General features: G+C 42.0%; 2 protein-coding genes across 2 annotated transcripts in view; both read right to left on the bottom strand.

The window, feature by feature from the left end:
• Positions 1–19016, bottom strand: part of LOC124125931 — a 91323-nt gene that overhangs the window by 32939 nt on the left and 39368 nt on the right. The window lies entirely within an intron of this gene.
• On the bottom strand, positions 8471–18706 carry LOC124125862. Its single transcript, XM_048390576.1, has 6 exons — positions 18679–18706; positions 15828–16885; positions 15432–15490; positions 15195–15243; positions 14626–14685; positions 8471–9323 (listed from the first exon to the last, which is right to left on the bottom strand). The coding sequence occupies exons 2-6, from the start codon at positions 16882–16884 to the stop codon at positions 8641–8643; spliced, it is 1908 nt and encodes a 635-aa protein (XP_048246533.1). The 5' UTR covers position 16885; positions 18679–18706; the 3' UTR covers positions 8471–8640.

Below are 19016 nucleotides of genomic sequence, written 5' to 3'. Positions count from 1 at the left end.
CATATTTAAAAGCTAAATTATGCACACAAATAATAATTTATTTGAAATTCTGTCTAACAATACATGTAGTATATTGTAGAAGATATATAAATGATATAAAATTTAATGTGCTTGACACGAAGCAAGGAGAGACATCTAACGACGAAGTATGAATAAAGATTCGGCTTATAGCCAGTTTGACATACGAACGTGTATGCACACACGCCGAACACAATTATATGTAGGACATTTGGTGGTAGACAGACATTAAAGGTATCATTTGCCTCGGAATACATTACTAGCTACCAAAGTTTAATTGTTCTTGCCTTCTTACAAACTACTCACACACAATTATTCACATTTGTGTTTGTGTCAGGGTATTAATTGTGACACAAAGCTTTATGGTTTCAAATTGTTATCATTGTGCCATTTTCGTGTATTCCCAGAATCCATTTATGATGTATACATCACATGCACGTGTTCATTAAACCTCCTTAACCTCGACAACTGTAAAATTGCCAGTAGGGAACCATCACGTCATGTATACTCCAAAATAATGCCAGGTCTTGTCATGTCTCAGTGGATTCAACCCTGATACTTTAACCGTCAGCTGATCACCAGCGTCCAGCTGCACCAATCCATGAACATCACTGGAGTACTCCAGACTTGCCCCATCAATGATGCTGTTTTTGTTCTCGCTGATGACATTACTCAATACTGCTTCTGCCTCTTGCTTCAGTGCACTGTACCGTGTTATATTATGATGAAAATCAGACTCAGCATCGTCATGATTATTTCTTTCTGTGTAAAACTTGATGTGGCTGTATATGGCATATACTCCAGTGGCGGGCACTATGATACTGCCATTCTCATACTTCATCCCGTTGTACAAAAGTTGTCTCTCTGGTCCGACAAAAGGTACCCAGTTTCTTAATGGTGTGTCTGTTAGGGTGTCATCTGAAGAATCAATATCAAAATGAGCAGAAAATATGAATAATAGATTTGTACAAACCTGACTATCCAATGGATTTGGCATGGAGTAATTTGGTAAAGAAAGTAATTATAAAGAAAAGTTCCAAATATATCTGACAGTGTCAATCTTAAAGTGATACCTGATCCGACTGAATTTCTTCTTATTTGCTGTATACTTTATAATTAATAACTATCCTTTTAAGCCGCTCTTAGCAATATCCCAGCAATATCACGACGGGGGACACCGGAACTGGGCTTCACACATTGTACCCATGTCGGGAATCAAACCAGGGTCTTCGGCGTGACTAGCGAACGCTTTAACCAATAGGCTACCCGACCGCCTACCAAAGCATATGAATACAAGTATACAAAATTAATACAAATTGGTTGTAAATTATTCACAAAGGTGGCTTCACACAGAGTATCCATGTGAAGAAACGAACTTTCGGATGATGCATTCATTAATAATCTACAATGCAATGATAAAAGTATTACGTCATTATAAGACACCATGTGCATGCTGTGATATGACATGGGTCCATGTATACCTTCTGTATGGCCGGTGAAGTCAAGTCCAGGGAAATATGCGATGGGTTTCAGTAGATTCAGAAAGGCTGTAGATGAACTCGGTTGTCCCTTGTCTGCAACAGGTTGACATATCTATACATAATTAAACATATATGTGTATATGTGTGTATGTGAGTGCGTCTTCAAATGAGACGAAGATATGGAGTCAATGCGAAAAGGAATGCGTTATTTAAATTAGCGTGAAATCCCGATAGTTCGGAAACTACTCGTTCTGGTGATCACTGTTGATCGGAACGACACTCCTTGTATTTAGAGGGGTTCACTGTACACATATACACGAGAAGGGTGCAGACAAAAATAGAAATATAATCAAGGCAAACAAGGCTTCGATCTAGGACCAAGGATCTCTGGCACGCCTTATTGACGCAACAGTACACAACTAAATGTGACCCATTGGCGACGGTTGGTTCGTATCACTTTCAAAACGAACAAATTGAAAAGAAATATAATTTCAAATTATTTTTCACAGTAAATCTTTTTATGAAAGAATTTGCAAAAATTATACTGCACGAATAAGAGAGAAACAAGTGTTATCCTGTACATCAAAGGCAATGTATGTACAAAATTTTAAATGATTACAAATGACTTTCAAATCCAAGAATGCGATTTCGTGTTATGCTTTACTGGCGCCCAGGGAGGGAACTCATATCATCGATCGTCTATACCGTTTGCTTTACAATATGGCGTGCCCGTGTTTATGTACGTAATTTGATAGAGGTGAATCCGCTAGAAATAGGTCCACTTTTGTTAAAGATACGCTAAAAAACGGTGAGTGTGTATGGGGGGGGGGGGGGGGGGGGGGGGGGGGTTATTGTATCATCAGTATCTCAAAAAGACAAAAGTTGAATTAACCCCCACCAATGTTTTCTGCATTTTTGTTAAACATAAACGTTAATTAATTTATCGTAACTGAAAAATTGTTCACGATTTTTATATATTTTATTTTTGAAAAAGGCCTATTGTATTAATCAGAAAACGGTCCAAAAATACAAATATAGTTTTTTTATATTTTATGTTTCCCTATCAAACTGTTTCAGGGGTGCTCCAGTCCACATGAAAAAACAAAAGTGTGGTCCATCCGTGCCCGCCTTAATTAGCATGATGTATACTGTGTGTTTTCCTGTATGGTTATTTCAATCATGGCGTCTGTGGCAGCCGTGTGTGCCGGCGTATGCTCACCTGTTCCTGCAGTGGCGAACTTGTCCCAGGCTTTCTGCGAATGTTCAGCGTAGATCTACAGTAAAAAATTTATCGAGATAAAGCGACCCGGAAGGTTAGGCATTTTATTGATGCGTAGCTTTTATATAATCTTCAATTAATCTTACTCAATCAAGATGTTGCTTGAAAACTTTCGACCAGCTGTTTATTGGTGCATTGTCAAACGGAGTTTAAGCATATCTCACATTCAAATTCGGGTTGGTGAATTCGTTTGAAGTAATGAAGGATTATGTTCCATTATCCACTGCCCATATCAGTCTTGATAGAGCCATCGTGCTTATTACCATGACCCGTGGGGTGAGATGAGGTGAAATGAGGTTTAACGTCGCGTCCAAGATTATTGCACTTATATAGCGACGTGCATGTACATGTGAGTGTTTGTGTGGCTGCTTGTACTAGTCCGGACTGATGCCGATTTATAGTGCTAGCTCACTGAGATACCATGCCGCAGTTTAACATGAATATCCCACTCAGACACAGTATACTGACTTCGAGCCGACCAGTCCTTGTTTTAGCCCCTTAATGCCGAGCGCCAGACAGGGGAACAACAAGTACCATCTTTAAACGTCTTTTGGTATGACGCGGCCAGGGAACGAACCCCGGACCTTCCACTCTCCGGGCGGACGCTCTACCACTAGACCACGGAGGCGGTCTCCATGACCCGTGAAGATCCGGGGTAGAAGGGTCTTCAGCAATCCATGCTTGCCCTAAAAGGCGACTATGCTTGTCGTAAGAGGCGACTAACGGGATCGGGTGATCAGGCTTACCGACTTGGTTGATGTATGTCATCGATCCCAATTGCGTGGATCGATGCTCGTGTTGTCAATCAGTGGATTGTCTGGTCCAGAATATTGCTGAGTGCGGCGTTAAACAACAAACCAAAGCTTATAACCATGTATTAAAAGACGCCACTTTTTCAATGCAGTCATGTCAATCTTGGACTGCAATAGAGATATACACCATATGTTTGAAACAGAATACAACGTGGGTTTTGATGAACGCTTTCTTTTTTAAACATTATATCACTCATATCACGGAGTCGTCTTAATGATTGACGATTTTGTTCACATTGAGTGACGAGTACCATGTATCTGGCCATGGATCCTTATCGAGGAGTACTTAGGAATCAGAGGATACTGGCATAGTAAGGGTGCGTAACTCTGCGAGTTAGGGTGATAATCTTTAATGTAACTCTTACCCGCTCAAGTCGTTGCTTGAATATTTCCGACTGGCTGATATGCGTATCCGTCCTATGATCGTGGCCCTCTCTTGACGCAACAAGGCAGATAACTCCGATCCCCACAACTATGTTGAGTAGAAGTACAGTGGCAGCAACAACTTTAGGGAGTATGTCCATGATGAATGACGGAGTGGTGAGCCTAGCCTGAAGCAAACACGGGGGTAATGATACACAAAGTTACCTTGTGACGGAGAGAGTTAAAAAGTGAGTGAGTGAGTGAGTGAGCCTAGCCTGAAGCAAACACGGGGGTAATGATACACAAAGTTACCTTGTGACGGAGTAAGTTAAAAGTGAGTGAGTGAGTGAGTGAGCCGAGCCTGAAGCAAACACGGGGGTAATGATACACAAGGTTACCTTGTGACGGAGTGAGTTAAAAGTGAGTGAGTGAATGAGTGAGCCTAGCCTGAAGCAAACACAGGGGTAATGATACAGAAGGTTACCTTGTGACGGAGAGAGTTAAAAGTGAGTGAGTGAATGAGAGAGCCTAGCCTGAAGCACACACGGGGGTAATGATACACAAGGTTACCTTGTGACAGAGTGAGTTAAAAGTGAGTGAGTGAATGAGTGAGCCCAGCCTGAAGCAAACACGGGAGTAATGATACACAAAGTTACCTTGTGACGGAGTGAGTTAAAAGTGAGTGACTGAATGAGTGAGCCGAGCCTGAAGCACACACGGGGGTAATGATACACAAGGTTACCTTGTGACAGAGTGAGTTAAAGGTGAATGAGTGAATGAGTGAGCCTAACCTGAAGGAAACACGGGGGTAATGATACACAAGGTTACCTTGTGACGGAGAGAGTTAAAAGTGAGTGAGTGAATGAGTGAGCCTAGCCTGAAGCACACACGGGGGTAATGATACACAAGGTTACCTTGTGACAGAGTGAGTTCAAAGTGAGTGAGTGAATGAGTGAGCCTAGCCTGAAGCACACACGGGGGTAATGATACACAATGTTACCTTGTGACAGAGTGAGTTAAAAGTGAGTGAGTGAATGAGTGAGCCTAGCCTGAAGCACACATGGGGGTAATGATACACAAGGTTACCTTGTGACAGAGTGAGTTCAAAGTGAGTGAGTGAATGAGTGAGCCTAGCCTGAAGCACACACGGGGGTAATGATACACAAGTTTACCTTGTGACAGAGTGAGTTAAAAGTGAGTGAGTGAATGAGTGAGCCTAGCCTGAAGCACACACGGGGGTAATGATACACAAGGTTACCTTGTGACAGAGTGAGTTAAAAGTGAGTGAGTGAATGAGTGAGCCCAGCCTGAAGCAAACACGGGAGTAATGATACACAAAGTTACCTTGTGACGGAGTGAGTTAAAAATGAGTGAGTGAATGAGTGAGCCGAGCCTGAAGCACACACGGGGGTAATGATACACAAGGTTACCTTGTGACGGAGAGAGTTAAAAGTGAGTGAGTGAATGAGTGAGCCTAGCCTGAAGCAAACACAGGGGTAGTGATACACAGGGTTACCTTGTGACAGAGAGAGTTAAAAGTGAGTGAGTGAATAAGTGAGGTAATATTATTTTATGCCTCAGTCAACAGTTCAGTTATATCGCAGTCACTCTTTATAATCAGCATGGTAACAATCATGCTTCTTGAAGTACTTTAAAAAATAAATATCAGCTTTATTGAATACATGATGAAAACGAAATATATGGCTTTCCTTATATGACATGGGTCTTCATATGCGACGCCATACGTTGAATCAGAATGAGTGATTTTAATTTTACCCCGCTTTAAGCAATATTACAGCAACATTACGGCGGAGGACACCAGAAATGAAAAGTATACTCGTCACTCATTTCTTAAGAATCGTTATCCATAAGGGGTGGTCGGGTAGCCTAGTGGTTAAAGCGTTGGCTCGTCGCGCCGAAGACCCGGGTTCGATCCCCGACATGGGTACAGTGTGTGAAGGCCATTTTTGGTTTCCCCTGCCGTGATATTGCTGAATATTGATAAAAGCGGCGTAAAGCCATACTCACTCACGTTATCCATAAACATTATAACATAGTGAGATACAGAGGCACACAACTGATGTTTTGTTTCGATTGTGCAAGTACATACAAATATATTTTTACGACTTCGTAATTTCAGTTTTTTATTGAGCGAAAACAGAATGGATGGAAAATACCCAGTTTCACTCATGGCCTCAAGTCCTCACAGAGTTATTTCCCTTACACCACTTCAGCCAGCTATCCCACTGCGCAATATGTAGTTTTCTTGGGTCATATATGCTGTCGCAAGGGATACAAACTACAAAACAGTATCAATTTCGTGTTGTTTAATATAAACCCGATTCCGGTTCTTTGCTTTTCAATTTTACAGAAAATAAAGGACTATTGTTAACAAAGGCTTATACTTACAAAATAGAGCCTGATGACAAAAAAGGCAAACCTGCAGCCGGGGCTCCAGTAAACTCACATAAGATACCAGCGAATGTAGTCTGTAGTAGATCTCTTGTATGTACCGTTATACCAGTTCGATTTTCACAGTGAACACACAATGAAGGATTTAGATTCATCAGGAAGAGTACCAGTGTTCGGCAAACAGGCTCGTTTGTGAAGTAGGAAAACAGCGGTTGGCTAAAATGAGTCTATGCGGGAATTGGGGCTATGTAATCGGCTCAACATAAGAAATCTGACTTTCCTGAAAAAAGTGACACATCATGATACATTGTAAACCTAGCCCCATATTTTGAAGGAAGTCTTTCGCTTATGGGACTACTAATTTAGTGTAGGGGAGAGGGGGCTGGTGAGATTGAGCGTGAGAGGAGGTCATACAAAATGAGTGCTATTTATTTCAAATAAGAAAACGTATACATTTGAACATTACGTGGGGACTGGTCATTTATTACAGGGGGCGGGCATGGGAAGATGCTACATGTATTTGGGAGCCATAACAACATGTTACGTAACATTGGGGTGTGTGACCAACACATCACCTAAATCCCCTCCCTCGCCAATCCCCCCGCCCACCCCCATCCGCCTATAATGACTTACCAGTCTCAAAAGACCGTGTTTTAGCTGGCTGTAACTGTGCATCTGTGAGATAGCAGGCAATCTCATTAAAACTAGATATATGTTAAAAACAAAACAGACAAAAACTTAACAGACACAGTTTTATTGCATGCAATTGTAAAGGTAAATGGAAATGTATGTTTATAATATTTGTGCAGTATTTGGCACCCCTTCGTTGTCTGCAAGAAACCAAGTTCGCCCTGATTAAGTCCCTTGGTCTGTCAGCACTGAGTTCGTGGATTTCACTTAAGCCGTAAACATCTAAGACTTGCATGTCTTGGTCTTTCTACCGCCATATAAAACTGACATGCAATGATAAAACACATTTCGAAGCAGCATTATATCCAATTCAAGATCAATATCACTGAGCCGTTCCCATATATAATCCGTCGCTAAGGCGAACAAATCAGGGAAAAGATTAGTATATTATCCATGGCCATGTTCCACACACTTACAGTTCTACTGATGTTTTGTTATTTTCCTGACGTACACGTTGCTTCAAGATTGTGTCGGAACGTCAGTTTACCGCAAAAGAAAGCGGAATTATACCATTTTTTATACATGCCCGTGTTAAACGATAATTGCAAGTGATTCTATACTTGAAGTTTCCATAAACCGGAGAAAACTGAGGGCCATGTCCACTAACAGTGAAAGAGTGAGTTGGGTTTAACGCCGTTTTTAACAGTGTTCCAGTTATATCAAGGCGTGTCAGCTTGATGTGAGAGGAAAGCCCGAAGTGATACAGTTCTCAGACGTTTACCACTTCGGTGAAACCCTCGAGCACGGGTATGGTGCTGACAAACCTAGAAACATAATTGGGGCGTACCGGGATTCGAACCCACAATCATAGGTTTCTGGCGTGCCCAAGGGACGCAACTCATCACAGCGAATCGCTGCGCCTTAGACGACTGGGCCACTAACAGACTGTAACTTGATTGATGACATTTCATTTTGTTACCGACTTGTATCAAGGTTGTATTCTTATTTTTCTGCTTCAATTGATCTGTATAAGTGTGGATGTGGAGATTCAAAATAGGCTTGAAAGACACCAAAAAGTAACAAATTAGAGAAAACATTCTGCCATCTTGATTGCGTTTCTGTACACACGTCACATGTACACTGGTACATTCTATGTCCGCTTCAATCACTTTCATCCCATTTCTTCACCGACATCAAATGTGGCAATGTGGTGGCACAACTGCAATACTTTCAGCACAACACTATTCATGTTGGGATTTAAAACAATTATATTACAGAGAAGAAACGGACCATGTCAACAAATTCATGATTTGTAACAACTTTTGATGAATCTGTGCACTCAGTCGTTTGTTGTGCCATTTCCCAGAAATGTAGGAAATGTGTGATCAACTGATCGATTACCACAGATTCATATTCATAACAATACTCATGTGAGGATGCAAAATGTTTCTTATACACCACAGAAACCAGTCAAATAGAAAAACAACACATTTAGCTAACCTTGTTACATTCTTGTACACAACAAACAGCACATGGACAGGTAACTTCTATGTCCGCCTCAATCAATACAATCACATTACTTTTGACAGTTTAAATAAATATGTCACACTTACAAGTTTACACAATGTCATGTTTATTTTATTTCCTATGCGAGGGCGTTATAAATAAGTGACTTCTTGGAGTCAGTCATGGTGATGTCCACCCCGCTGACCACCTTCATGTTGACTGTGCAGTCACCTGGCAGCCCAACACTAAACATGGGGAGAAGAGACTCCCTCCACTCAACATCCAACTTGGCCAAAACAATCCCCCTGTCGAGATCGATGAAGCCGAGTCTCCCCCTCCCCACATCCAGCACAACGCCATAGTGGAGGGTGGCCGGTGTGCCGCGTGTGGCAGACATTGTGTTTTCGTAACACTCCCCCCACTCCCCCTGCTGACACACCCTGGTACAGAGACTCCCCCGGTGTGTGAGACAGCTCCCTACACTGACACACCAGGAGCGGCGCTGTACACAAACATACCACTTACTGTCCACCTGGCTCTCCTCCCCCACACCCATCTCAAGGACAGGCCAACACAACCCTCCACCCACCACACCCACCCTGGAGTGGGTCTCCCAGTATCGTGGTGTGTGTGGGGCAGGGGTGACATTAGAGGGGGGTGGAGGAAGGGGGATGGGGGTGGAACTACAGGTGCCGCGGTATGTCTGTAACCTGCCGCTGTCTCTGTGTCGTGTGGCGTGCGGCGAGTTGACCAGCTCACCGTCTGTAGTTACGTGGCAGTAGTCTGTGTTGGCTCGAGCAGCGTCCAGTTGTAGTTTAGGACCTGGAAATATACATTTTGTTTACAGTTTACCAAATTTCCTGTCTTCAGATAACAAATGGAGCAGCTCATTGTGAACCTCGTTTCAATGTTTACAAAACACCGCACTGAACGATCAGCTGTCATGTTCGTCTGTCTGTGAATTTCATCGTTATTGTGATAAAATACGAATAATTTCACTGTGAAAGTATTTATATTGGTATTTAAAATGTTTTACATAAATGTTTGTATGGATTGACAATGAAATAGATGCTGCATAAAACATGTTAGCTAAGCTGGTCTGCTGTCAGTAGTCAGAAATAGACACTTGCTGCCGGAAAACGCATAGGTATATTCCTTATTTCACGATAAAACTATTATTGTTACTATTCTAAACTCTTATTGTACAATACAGTGAACAATAAGATGTAAAAACGGGTTGTTTGACGATACTTTTACACGTGAGTGTTCGACAGACACAGTGGGAACAGGTAACTAATAGGTTAGGCCGAGACGACCCAGTGTCTAAACGTTGAAATGATAATTGAACCGTAAGGCGCGCAGAGCCCAGTTAATCAACAGTTTCAACGATTAGCAGTCGGCCCTGCGTGTGAAGCACGTGAAATTTGTTCCCCGAGTCTTTTGCACGTGCACTTCGCACTTTTCCGATTTGGGTTAGGAAATGCATGTCCCGGGGCAAGTATACCATTCATTTTGGACCAACTCGAGCACATTAATTATCAATCACCTAAATATTGCTTGCCCATTTTGATTGGCCTATTATGAGCAAATACAGCACTGATCGTTTTCTGTCTGTTCGTTTCGTTGAACGAAAAGCTACAAAATCACAAGTACTGTACAAATACTCCAATGCGTAGAATAACATACTGTATAAAACTTGCATAAAACCCATTTCGCAGTTCATAATGGGATAAGCAATTTGTACTGATGTACGTAAATAATTAGTTGTTCATTTTGTTGCTTTTTCTCCCATGTCGCCGTGGCAGAAGACTACATTCGTTAGCCTACAGTGCGGAATTTCCGGGTTCGAATCCCGCTGGCGACAACGTTTTTCATGAAATTATTCTATCATCAAGATAAATGATGGGGAAAAAAAGTTCAGTCATTGCCAAGTGGTGTTAAACTAACAATTCAGTCAGTTTGACCACAGACAAAGGGGCCATAGTTTAAAGATTTATTTAACATTTAAGTCAATGGGTGAACATACAGCGAAATTGATGACACATGCTTATTTCACTGAAAATGGCGGAATAGCTATAGCTGAACCAACTTTTTATCCATTATCAACTCATACCCGTAAATATTCAAATATGTACACAAATTTAAGCATACACTTTCACCTTTAATCAATTATCAACCATTTCCAGCCTTCTCTCTGCACTAAATTGTATTATCTCTTCTCGGCGTAGACGAAATGATTATTATATGAGGACGTTTTTCGATAAATATGTTTACTGCTTCATGCAGTATGCTATTTACTGCAGCGCATCAATTTCTTTACATGCTACTGTTTTAAATGTGGGCTTCCATCTTACCGAAAGCATTGACATTAAACAAACAAGCACCAGTAAGTTGACAAACAAGACACATGAGCTAAGACTTAGTTCTAAAGGTTAACAAAGATAATGGTATTATCGGCCCTTGTTTTAGCCATTATACAACATGAACCTTTGTAATATTGAAAGAGCATGTTCAGCAACAAGTACCTGTTGAGAAGGGAGAGCCAGGTTTTGTTTTGTTCGTTTGTTGTTTAACGCCGCACTCAGCAACTTTCCCGCTTTATAGTGAGTGAGTGAGTGAGTATGGTTTTACGCCGCTTTTAGCAATATTCCAGCAATATCACGGTAGGGGACACCAGAAATGGGCTTCACACATTGTACCTATGTCGGGAATCGAACCCGGGTCTTCGGCGTGATGAGCGAACGCTTTAAGGCAGTAGGCTACCCGACCGCCCTTCCCGCTTTATAACGGCGATCTGTAGATACTCAAGTATGGACCAGACAATCCAGTGATTGACATCATGAGCATCGATCCACGCAATTGGGATACGATGACATGTATCAACCAAGTCAGCGAGTCTGACGACTCGATCCCGTTTGTCGCCTCATACGACAAGCGTGGGCTGCTGAAGACCTATTCTAACCCGGATCTTCACGGGCCGGGAGAGCCAGGTAGGTCTTGCACATGTTTGTACCAGCGAGACACATTAAAGTCGTTGATGAACAAAATCACGACTAGTTCTCCAAGCTTCATGTCATCCTCTTTTTCTAGCAATTGACGAGAGATCTCCGTGGCTGTTAGTGACGATACTTAACGGTTGGACAGCATCACTGCACGCAGTATCGTGTCCTGTGTTTAAAGGGGAGACAACCTCAGTACACACAGTATCATGTCCTGTGTTTAAACAAAACAAAATCACGACTGGTTTTCCAAGACTCATGTCAACCTCTTTTTATAGCAACTGACGAGAGATCTTCGTGTCGCAGTTTACATGGCATACATGACAGGCTTGGGCGTTGTCACGTTTCTCGCCCTACACGCATCTCGTTTGGTCAGCTCTTCTGGGACACAAACGCGCGCCGTGTGCACACATATCTACCAACCTGCAGACGGGGACATTACATACTTGTTGCTTCCCCCAGAGTTGTTGTCGGCCGTATCGTGAAACGTTTACGCCCACTTCGCTAGTTGTCATGAAGCGTTTTCTTGGAAGTGCAATTTCAGTGTTACAAGAGTGTTATCTATCTAACGCCTCTCTGCCAGTCAGGGCCATACTAAGTTACTCACTTAAAACAGCATACACTACAAGGGATCAAATTTTGATATATAGCATTTGTGAATGCCATTAACCAAAGAGCTGCAACGCCCTGCACCAAAAAGTATTTTCTGTAATGTCCCCACGGGCGAGGGTTGTTCTTAAGTCTTCAAAACAAACAGCGTCACACGTGTGTGATAAGTCAGTTCAAATCATATGACACAGGCACAGAGAAAATTGGGACAGTTTGAATTTGCCTGGTGAATCAGACAAAAGAAACAAGAAGACAAAACTATTTTAAAAAACGAAAACCCAGTGATGGATACCATGTGCAACGCCCCGCGCCGTTGACCATTGAGTCATATTCATGTCGTCCCTTATGAATTGGAACATAGTTTTGGGGACCTATTCTAAACCCGGTCGTCACGGATACATTGCACTTATTTTCAGATCGGGAAACTCACGTATGCAAAAAGTTCATCTGTTCTTGATCATGCGCCATCATATCGAATTCGCCAAAAAAGTTGTCATTTCAGTGTGTAAACACTCGTCCGCGTTTCTCATTCTGCCTCATCTTCCCCTAATGTAGTTACGTCTACAATACAGTGGGTTGTATGAGTTACACTACTTTTTCTTCCAGTCTTAACACCAAGCCCGGCTAACCTTCCTGGCACCCCTCGACATAGACCTGATGGACTGTTTGTGTTCAGTCGGAAACACAACTGCCAGCTATTCTAAACCGCAAAAACGACATAATAACCAAACATATGAATAAATTAATTCACCTGCCAACTGACAATTATTTCTAATATAATGACATAAAGAGAAACTGGGTTTTCATAATAATCTTCAGGAAACAATGTGAGAAACTCGACAACGTCCATGCGACCAGACACCAGAAATGTCCAGAAATTGCAGAAATGCACGCAGTACCATGTCATGTGGTAAAAGGGCGGACAACATCACTACACCAAGTACCATGCTCTGTGGTAGAAGGGCGGACAACATCACTACACGAAGTATCATGCCCTGTGGTAAAAGGGCGGACACCATCACTACACCAAATACCATGCTCTGTGGTAGAAGGGCTGACAGCATCACTACATCCAGTACTATGCCCTGTGGTAAAAAGGCGGACAACATCACTACACGAAGTATCATGTCCTGTGGTATAAGGGCGGACACCATCACTACACCAAGTACCATGCCCCGTGTTTAAAGGGCGGACAACATCACTACACCAAGTACCATGCCCCGTATTTAAAAGGCGGACAACATCACTACACCAAGTACCATGCCCTGTGGTAAAAGGGCAGACAACATCACTACACCAAGTCCCATGACCTGTGGTAGAAGGGCGGACAACAAAACTACACCAAGTACCATGCCCCGTGTTTAAAGGGCGGACAACACCACAATACCCAGTACCATGTCCTGTGGTAAAAGGGCGGACAACATCACTACACCAAGTACCATGACCTGTGGTAGAAGGGCGGACAACATCGCTACACCAAGTCCCATGACATGTGGTAGAAGGGCGGACAACATCACTACTCCAAGTACCATGTCCTGTGGTAAAAGGGCGGACAACATCACTACACCAAGTACCATGCCCTGTGGTAGAAGGGCGGACAACATCACTACACCAAGTACCATGCCCTGTGGTAGAAGGGCGGACAACATCACTACACCAAGTCCCATGACATGTGGTAGAAGGGTGGACAACATCACTACACCCAGTCCAATGCCCTGTGGTAGAAGGGCGGACACCATCACTACACCAAGTACCATGCTCTGTGGCAAAAAGGCGGACACCATCACTACAACAAGTCCAATGCCCTGTGGTAGAAGGGCGGACACCATCACTACACCAAGTACGATGCTCTGTGGCAAAAAGGCGGACACCATCACTACACCAAGTACCATGCCCTATGGTAAAAGAGCAGACATCATCACTACCCCAAGTCCCATGTCCTGTGGTATAAGGGCGGACGCCATCACTACACCAAGTACCATGCCCTGTGGTATAAGGGCGGACAACATCACTACACCAAGTTCCATGCCCTGTGGCAAAAGGGCAGTCAACATCACTACACCAAGTTCCATTCCCTGTGGCAGAAGGGCAGTCAACATGATCACTACACCAAGTAACATGCCCTGTGGCAAAAGGGCGGACAACATCACTACACCCAGTGTCATGTGTTCAGAACAATTTACGACATGACTTCACCCAGTAACGTGTTGTGTTGAAAATGGTGGATAACATCAGTACACCCGTGCCTTCTTCTGTGTTCAGAAGATGGTCAACATCACTAGACACAGTACATTGTTCCATGCCTTGTGTTTAGGAAATGGAAACATTACAACACACATTAACCTGGTGGAATTCAGTGATACACCAATCACTTCATACTTTGTGAAACATTTTCAGCAGTGCCCTGTCGACCAGGAAAAGGCGCTTCACCCAGTAACCTATCCTGTCCGTTAAGGGCGAGCAACGAAACATGTAAAGTGTGGAACACGACCAAGCACGCATCTGATTGTACTCACACTGCAGAGTCACTGGTGTCCTCGTTCCTGTTTTCAGAGTGTAGGTTTTAATACCCGCATCTGCAAAACAATTTCTAGATAAAAGAACAAACATAAATGCGCTCTCACATATATAACATTAAGTAAGCTGTTGAGAAAACTGTTGGTTTCACGAGCGGAATATATACACCATCTTTGTACACAACAAAATATCTGCAAAGACAAATCTAGGGCCGTTTAATAACCACAGTGGTTTAAAGAAATATCCAAATCTAACATTCCTTGCCCTTCCACTGCTGTACACTACTGATGGAGATTCATTGTGTATCAGATAATTAACCATTAAATTTACACATATCATAATATTATGTCAAACTGAAAATTTAAATCTGCGAAAAATTGAATTATTCAAAAACATATTTGTAAAAAGGTTACAAGGTCATCTTAAGATTATTCAAACCTATTTGTGGTTTGGCATTTTGTGCTTTTGAAAATATAGCCAGTGAAATATAGCATGAAAACTAAAGGGATATACATAGCTAGGTTATTTTGTATTGGTCTTGTTTTCAAACCAAAGAAACGTATCTTACCAAAACTTGCCAATGGTGTTGGATTGTCAGCTACCTCCAGCACGTTCAGCTTAGAACAAAAGAAAATCCAAGGATCACATAACAGTAGGCTTGTTTTGAATATGAGATACAGGCGTCACTTTAATGTACAAACTATTACGAACATGACATGTACCAAGTCAATCGTGAAATGCTAAATTTAATACACCAGAAATAACGATTCGTATGTACACACGTTTGCTGAATGAGAATACTTACATCTTTGTATTTGTTTTCCAGGTCAGTTAGATGGCTATCGCCTGTCTGTGTACCATGATCTGTACAATAAACACACACAACTGTTACAAATCGATTAACTATTTGACTTTTCCCTGAGGTATTGTTGATAATGTATAAACAGCTAATTAGCAACCCATCTTAAACTGAACATCAACAAGAAGACACGAATCTTCTATAATGTTTGAAATGACGTATTAACTCAATACGATAACACAGTATTCAGTTCTTATCCATAAAAAGGTTAATTTCATGTTTTCGTGTTCTACCAACTTCTAAAAGCCTAGTTATCAAATACCTACTCTTTGTTTGTTTTTTAAAAGCTTCAATCAATCTCCATATACGAAATGAACTATCGCCAGAGTAAGAAGCAAGTACCTGCATGTGTATGCGCCTGAGCTGCTGATCCATCTTCATTGACAGATCCGAAGTCAGAAATGTAGGATTTCAATTTCTCCAGGCCCCCTGTGTTGAAACTGGCTGCAGATGCACTGTGTGTCTCTGGTGGAACTGATCTGAGATGCGTCTTCGCTGTGTCTTGTATCGACCACTCCAGTGTGAGAAAGTCAGAGTTTGAAGCATACTTGAGCACTGTCCTGATGTAGTCTGAGGTCCACTTGCATCTTTTACTCTCGCCTTCAGAAGTAACTTGTACAGTGTGCAGCTTTGACAGTTCCTGCTTCGTCTGATTCTCCAGATCTATGACCAGCTCCTTCTCTCTTTGATCAAGTTGTGTCCTCAGAGAATGGAAAGTGTGGTGGATGGCCTCCTTAAGAGCACTACTTGTATTCTTTGTGTCATTTACGACTTTGCTGACGCTCTTCAAATATGCTTGATGACAAGTATGATGTGCTGTCACGTTCTTCCCATGTTGTTCTATCCGTCCTTTTGCAGCATCGGCAGCCACATCTAAATCCTCAACGTCGTGCTCGGAATGCTCTCCAATCCTGCATTTGGCACAAATTGAAATGTTGCAGTTTTTATCAAAATATTCAAGAGGATAACGATTGTGAAGTTTGCATACTGGTTCTACAAACATGCTCCCCGGTGCCATATCCCGAAAGGTTTCAACAACATGTCTTCTGGTAGCTTTAACACCATTGTGCATGTTCTGGCAGTATTCACAGAGGAACTCTTCACACTCCTGACACCAACACACAGCCTGATTTCCATCATCTTCATTTGTACAAAGAAGCTCTGTGGGGCGATGTTTGACTGTCAGGTGGAATATTTCCTTCTGTCTGACTGCATCCTTCTGGAGGCTTGTGTCTGTTAGGTTGACCTCCCACTGACATGTAGAGCATGATATCACACCACCAGCTGCAGATGTCACACACGTCTCACACACAGCGTGTAGACAGGGCAGTAAGTGGGGGACTGGACCTTTCAGGGTAAATTGCTGCTGACAGACAGAACACTTCGGGAAGGTGTCCATTCTGAAACATAGAATAGCGTTGTATCAATTACAGCGAGAACATTGCATTAAGCATTGTAATAATGGGAACAGATTATCAATAATGGCACATTGATTTCACGAAAATAATGGACTAAACCTAAGCACTTACACTTGATCCATGATGTATTTGAATTAAAACAGGCAATCTGATTATTGAATACATAAAGATAAAGATTCCTTGAGACACATGTTGCGATATTTTATTATTGAATAATGATGCTGGTTGTTAGAATGTTTTCCTAGACTGTCTTTCTTATTCTGGTGACACTGAATGTCAACAGAGCATTGTGCCCGAAGCATGCCTACTGATGCGGTGAATGCTCTAGCAAACATTAAGTTATCGGAGCCGTCATTTGTATTGACGTCGAAATGCCACCAATCAGACTGCATTAGACTTATGAATTTGCTGTATCGCTCATGAGGACGGTTATGAACACATTGGTCGTGTGATTCACATAATTGGAAATTACTCTATTTTGTATCTGTTTTTGTCTTTTGTCTCAGTAAAATTGCAAAAAAACGTACTTAAAAAACAGATCAACTCTCTAAACATTGAATTAGAGGAGGTGCCGATGCCGACGTTGTAATAGCCATGGCCATGTACATTGGAAAGTCATACTGATAGGTACAAAGGGAAACTATCTTTCTTTTCTTGTACTACATACCACCATACACTAAATACTCCGTCCGTACCTTCCTCTTCTTGTACAACTTACAAGTATACACTATATACCCCACCCTTACCTTCCTCTTCTTGCACTACTTACCAGCATACACTGTATACTCAACTCGTACCTTTCTCTTCTTGCACTATCTACCAGCATACACTATATACTCCAACCGTACCTTCCTCTTCTTGTACTACCTACCAGCATACACTATATACTCCACCCGTACCTTCCCCTTCTTGTACTACCTACCAGCATACACTATATATTCCACCCGTACCTTCCTCTTCTTGTACTACCTACCAGCATACACTTTATACTCCACCCGTACCTTCCCCTTCTTGTACTACCTACCAGCATACACTATATACTCCACCCGTACCTTCCCCTTCTTGTACTACCTACCAGCATACACTATATACTCTACCCGTACCTTCCTCTTCTTGTACTACCTACCAGCATACACTATATGCTTCACCAGTACCTTCCTCTTCTCTTACTACCTATCAGGAAATATTATTTACTCTGTCTGTATATCCCACACCTTGTGCTATCTACCGGCGTACACAACTCACTGCACCCGACTCTCTTGCACCTTGATCAACCTACACGAATATCCATAACCCCTGAACGTATAGATATCCCATTGGACTCCGACACAGTTAAATCTCTATAAATAACCCGTCCTACATGTATCTTGCCTACCTCATAGAAGTCAAACTATGCAGTCGACGACAGTGTTCAATACAAGGCCGACAGCAGTCAAGCAGGTTACAAATTGATCCTTGTCAAGAAGCGGAATCTCTCTAACCCTAATAGGTGCCAGTGTTAAAACACTGTTTAACTCTCACAACTTTTAGTAGATTTCTTTCTGTTTGTAAGTGTTATAGCGTATGCATCGTGCATAATCTACTTCGAGGAATGGCGTCTGAATTGGGAGTGAAAATGAAAGGTTTATTTGATTGCTCCGATTCCTCGAATGTGTAAACTTAAATCAAAGCCAAAAAGAACATATAATTTACTATAACGTTGATTTACACTGACAATATATCTTTATCAAGACACATTTACTCATATATGTCGCGACAATACAGGACACACCTACCTGTGAGTTTATCTTCCTTGTTATACAGGAACTTCCGGGTCAGACGTCTATGCGCGTTGTCCTCGAATTGTAATAGAATATGTCACATGACACATAAACATGGAAAGCGTACAAACTGTATTATTTCATATAACTAGTAGTCCATTCAAGTTACATTGATACCTGTATTTAACAGTAGTACTGTTGTGCCGTGGCGTGGTACTGGGACTGCGTTCCTAAATTACAAAAGCAGCTTAATGCGTTATTTCGATAAATAGATTTAAAACAGTCAAATAAATTATTTTCCTAAATATATACAAGTGACACAGAAAGTTATAACTTCAAAAGTTTTGCACATT

The sequence above is a fragment of the Haliotis rufescens genome, unplaced genomic scaffold (assembly GCF_023055435.1).
Source record: "Haliotis rufescens isolate VD_foot unplaced genomic scaffold, xgHalRufe1.0.p SCAF_9, whole genome shotgun sequence".
In the NCBI taxonomy this organism is placed as follows: domain Eukaryota; kingdom Metazoa; phylum Mollusca; class Gastropoda; order Lepetellida; family Haliotidae; genus Haliotis; species Haliotis rufescens.
This window is presented reverse-complemented; position numbering and strand designations above follow the sequence as displayed.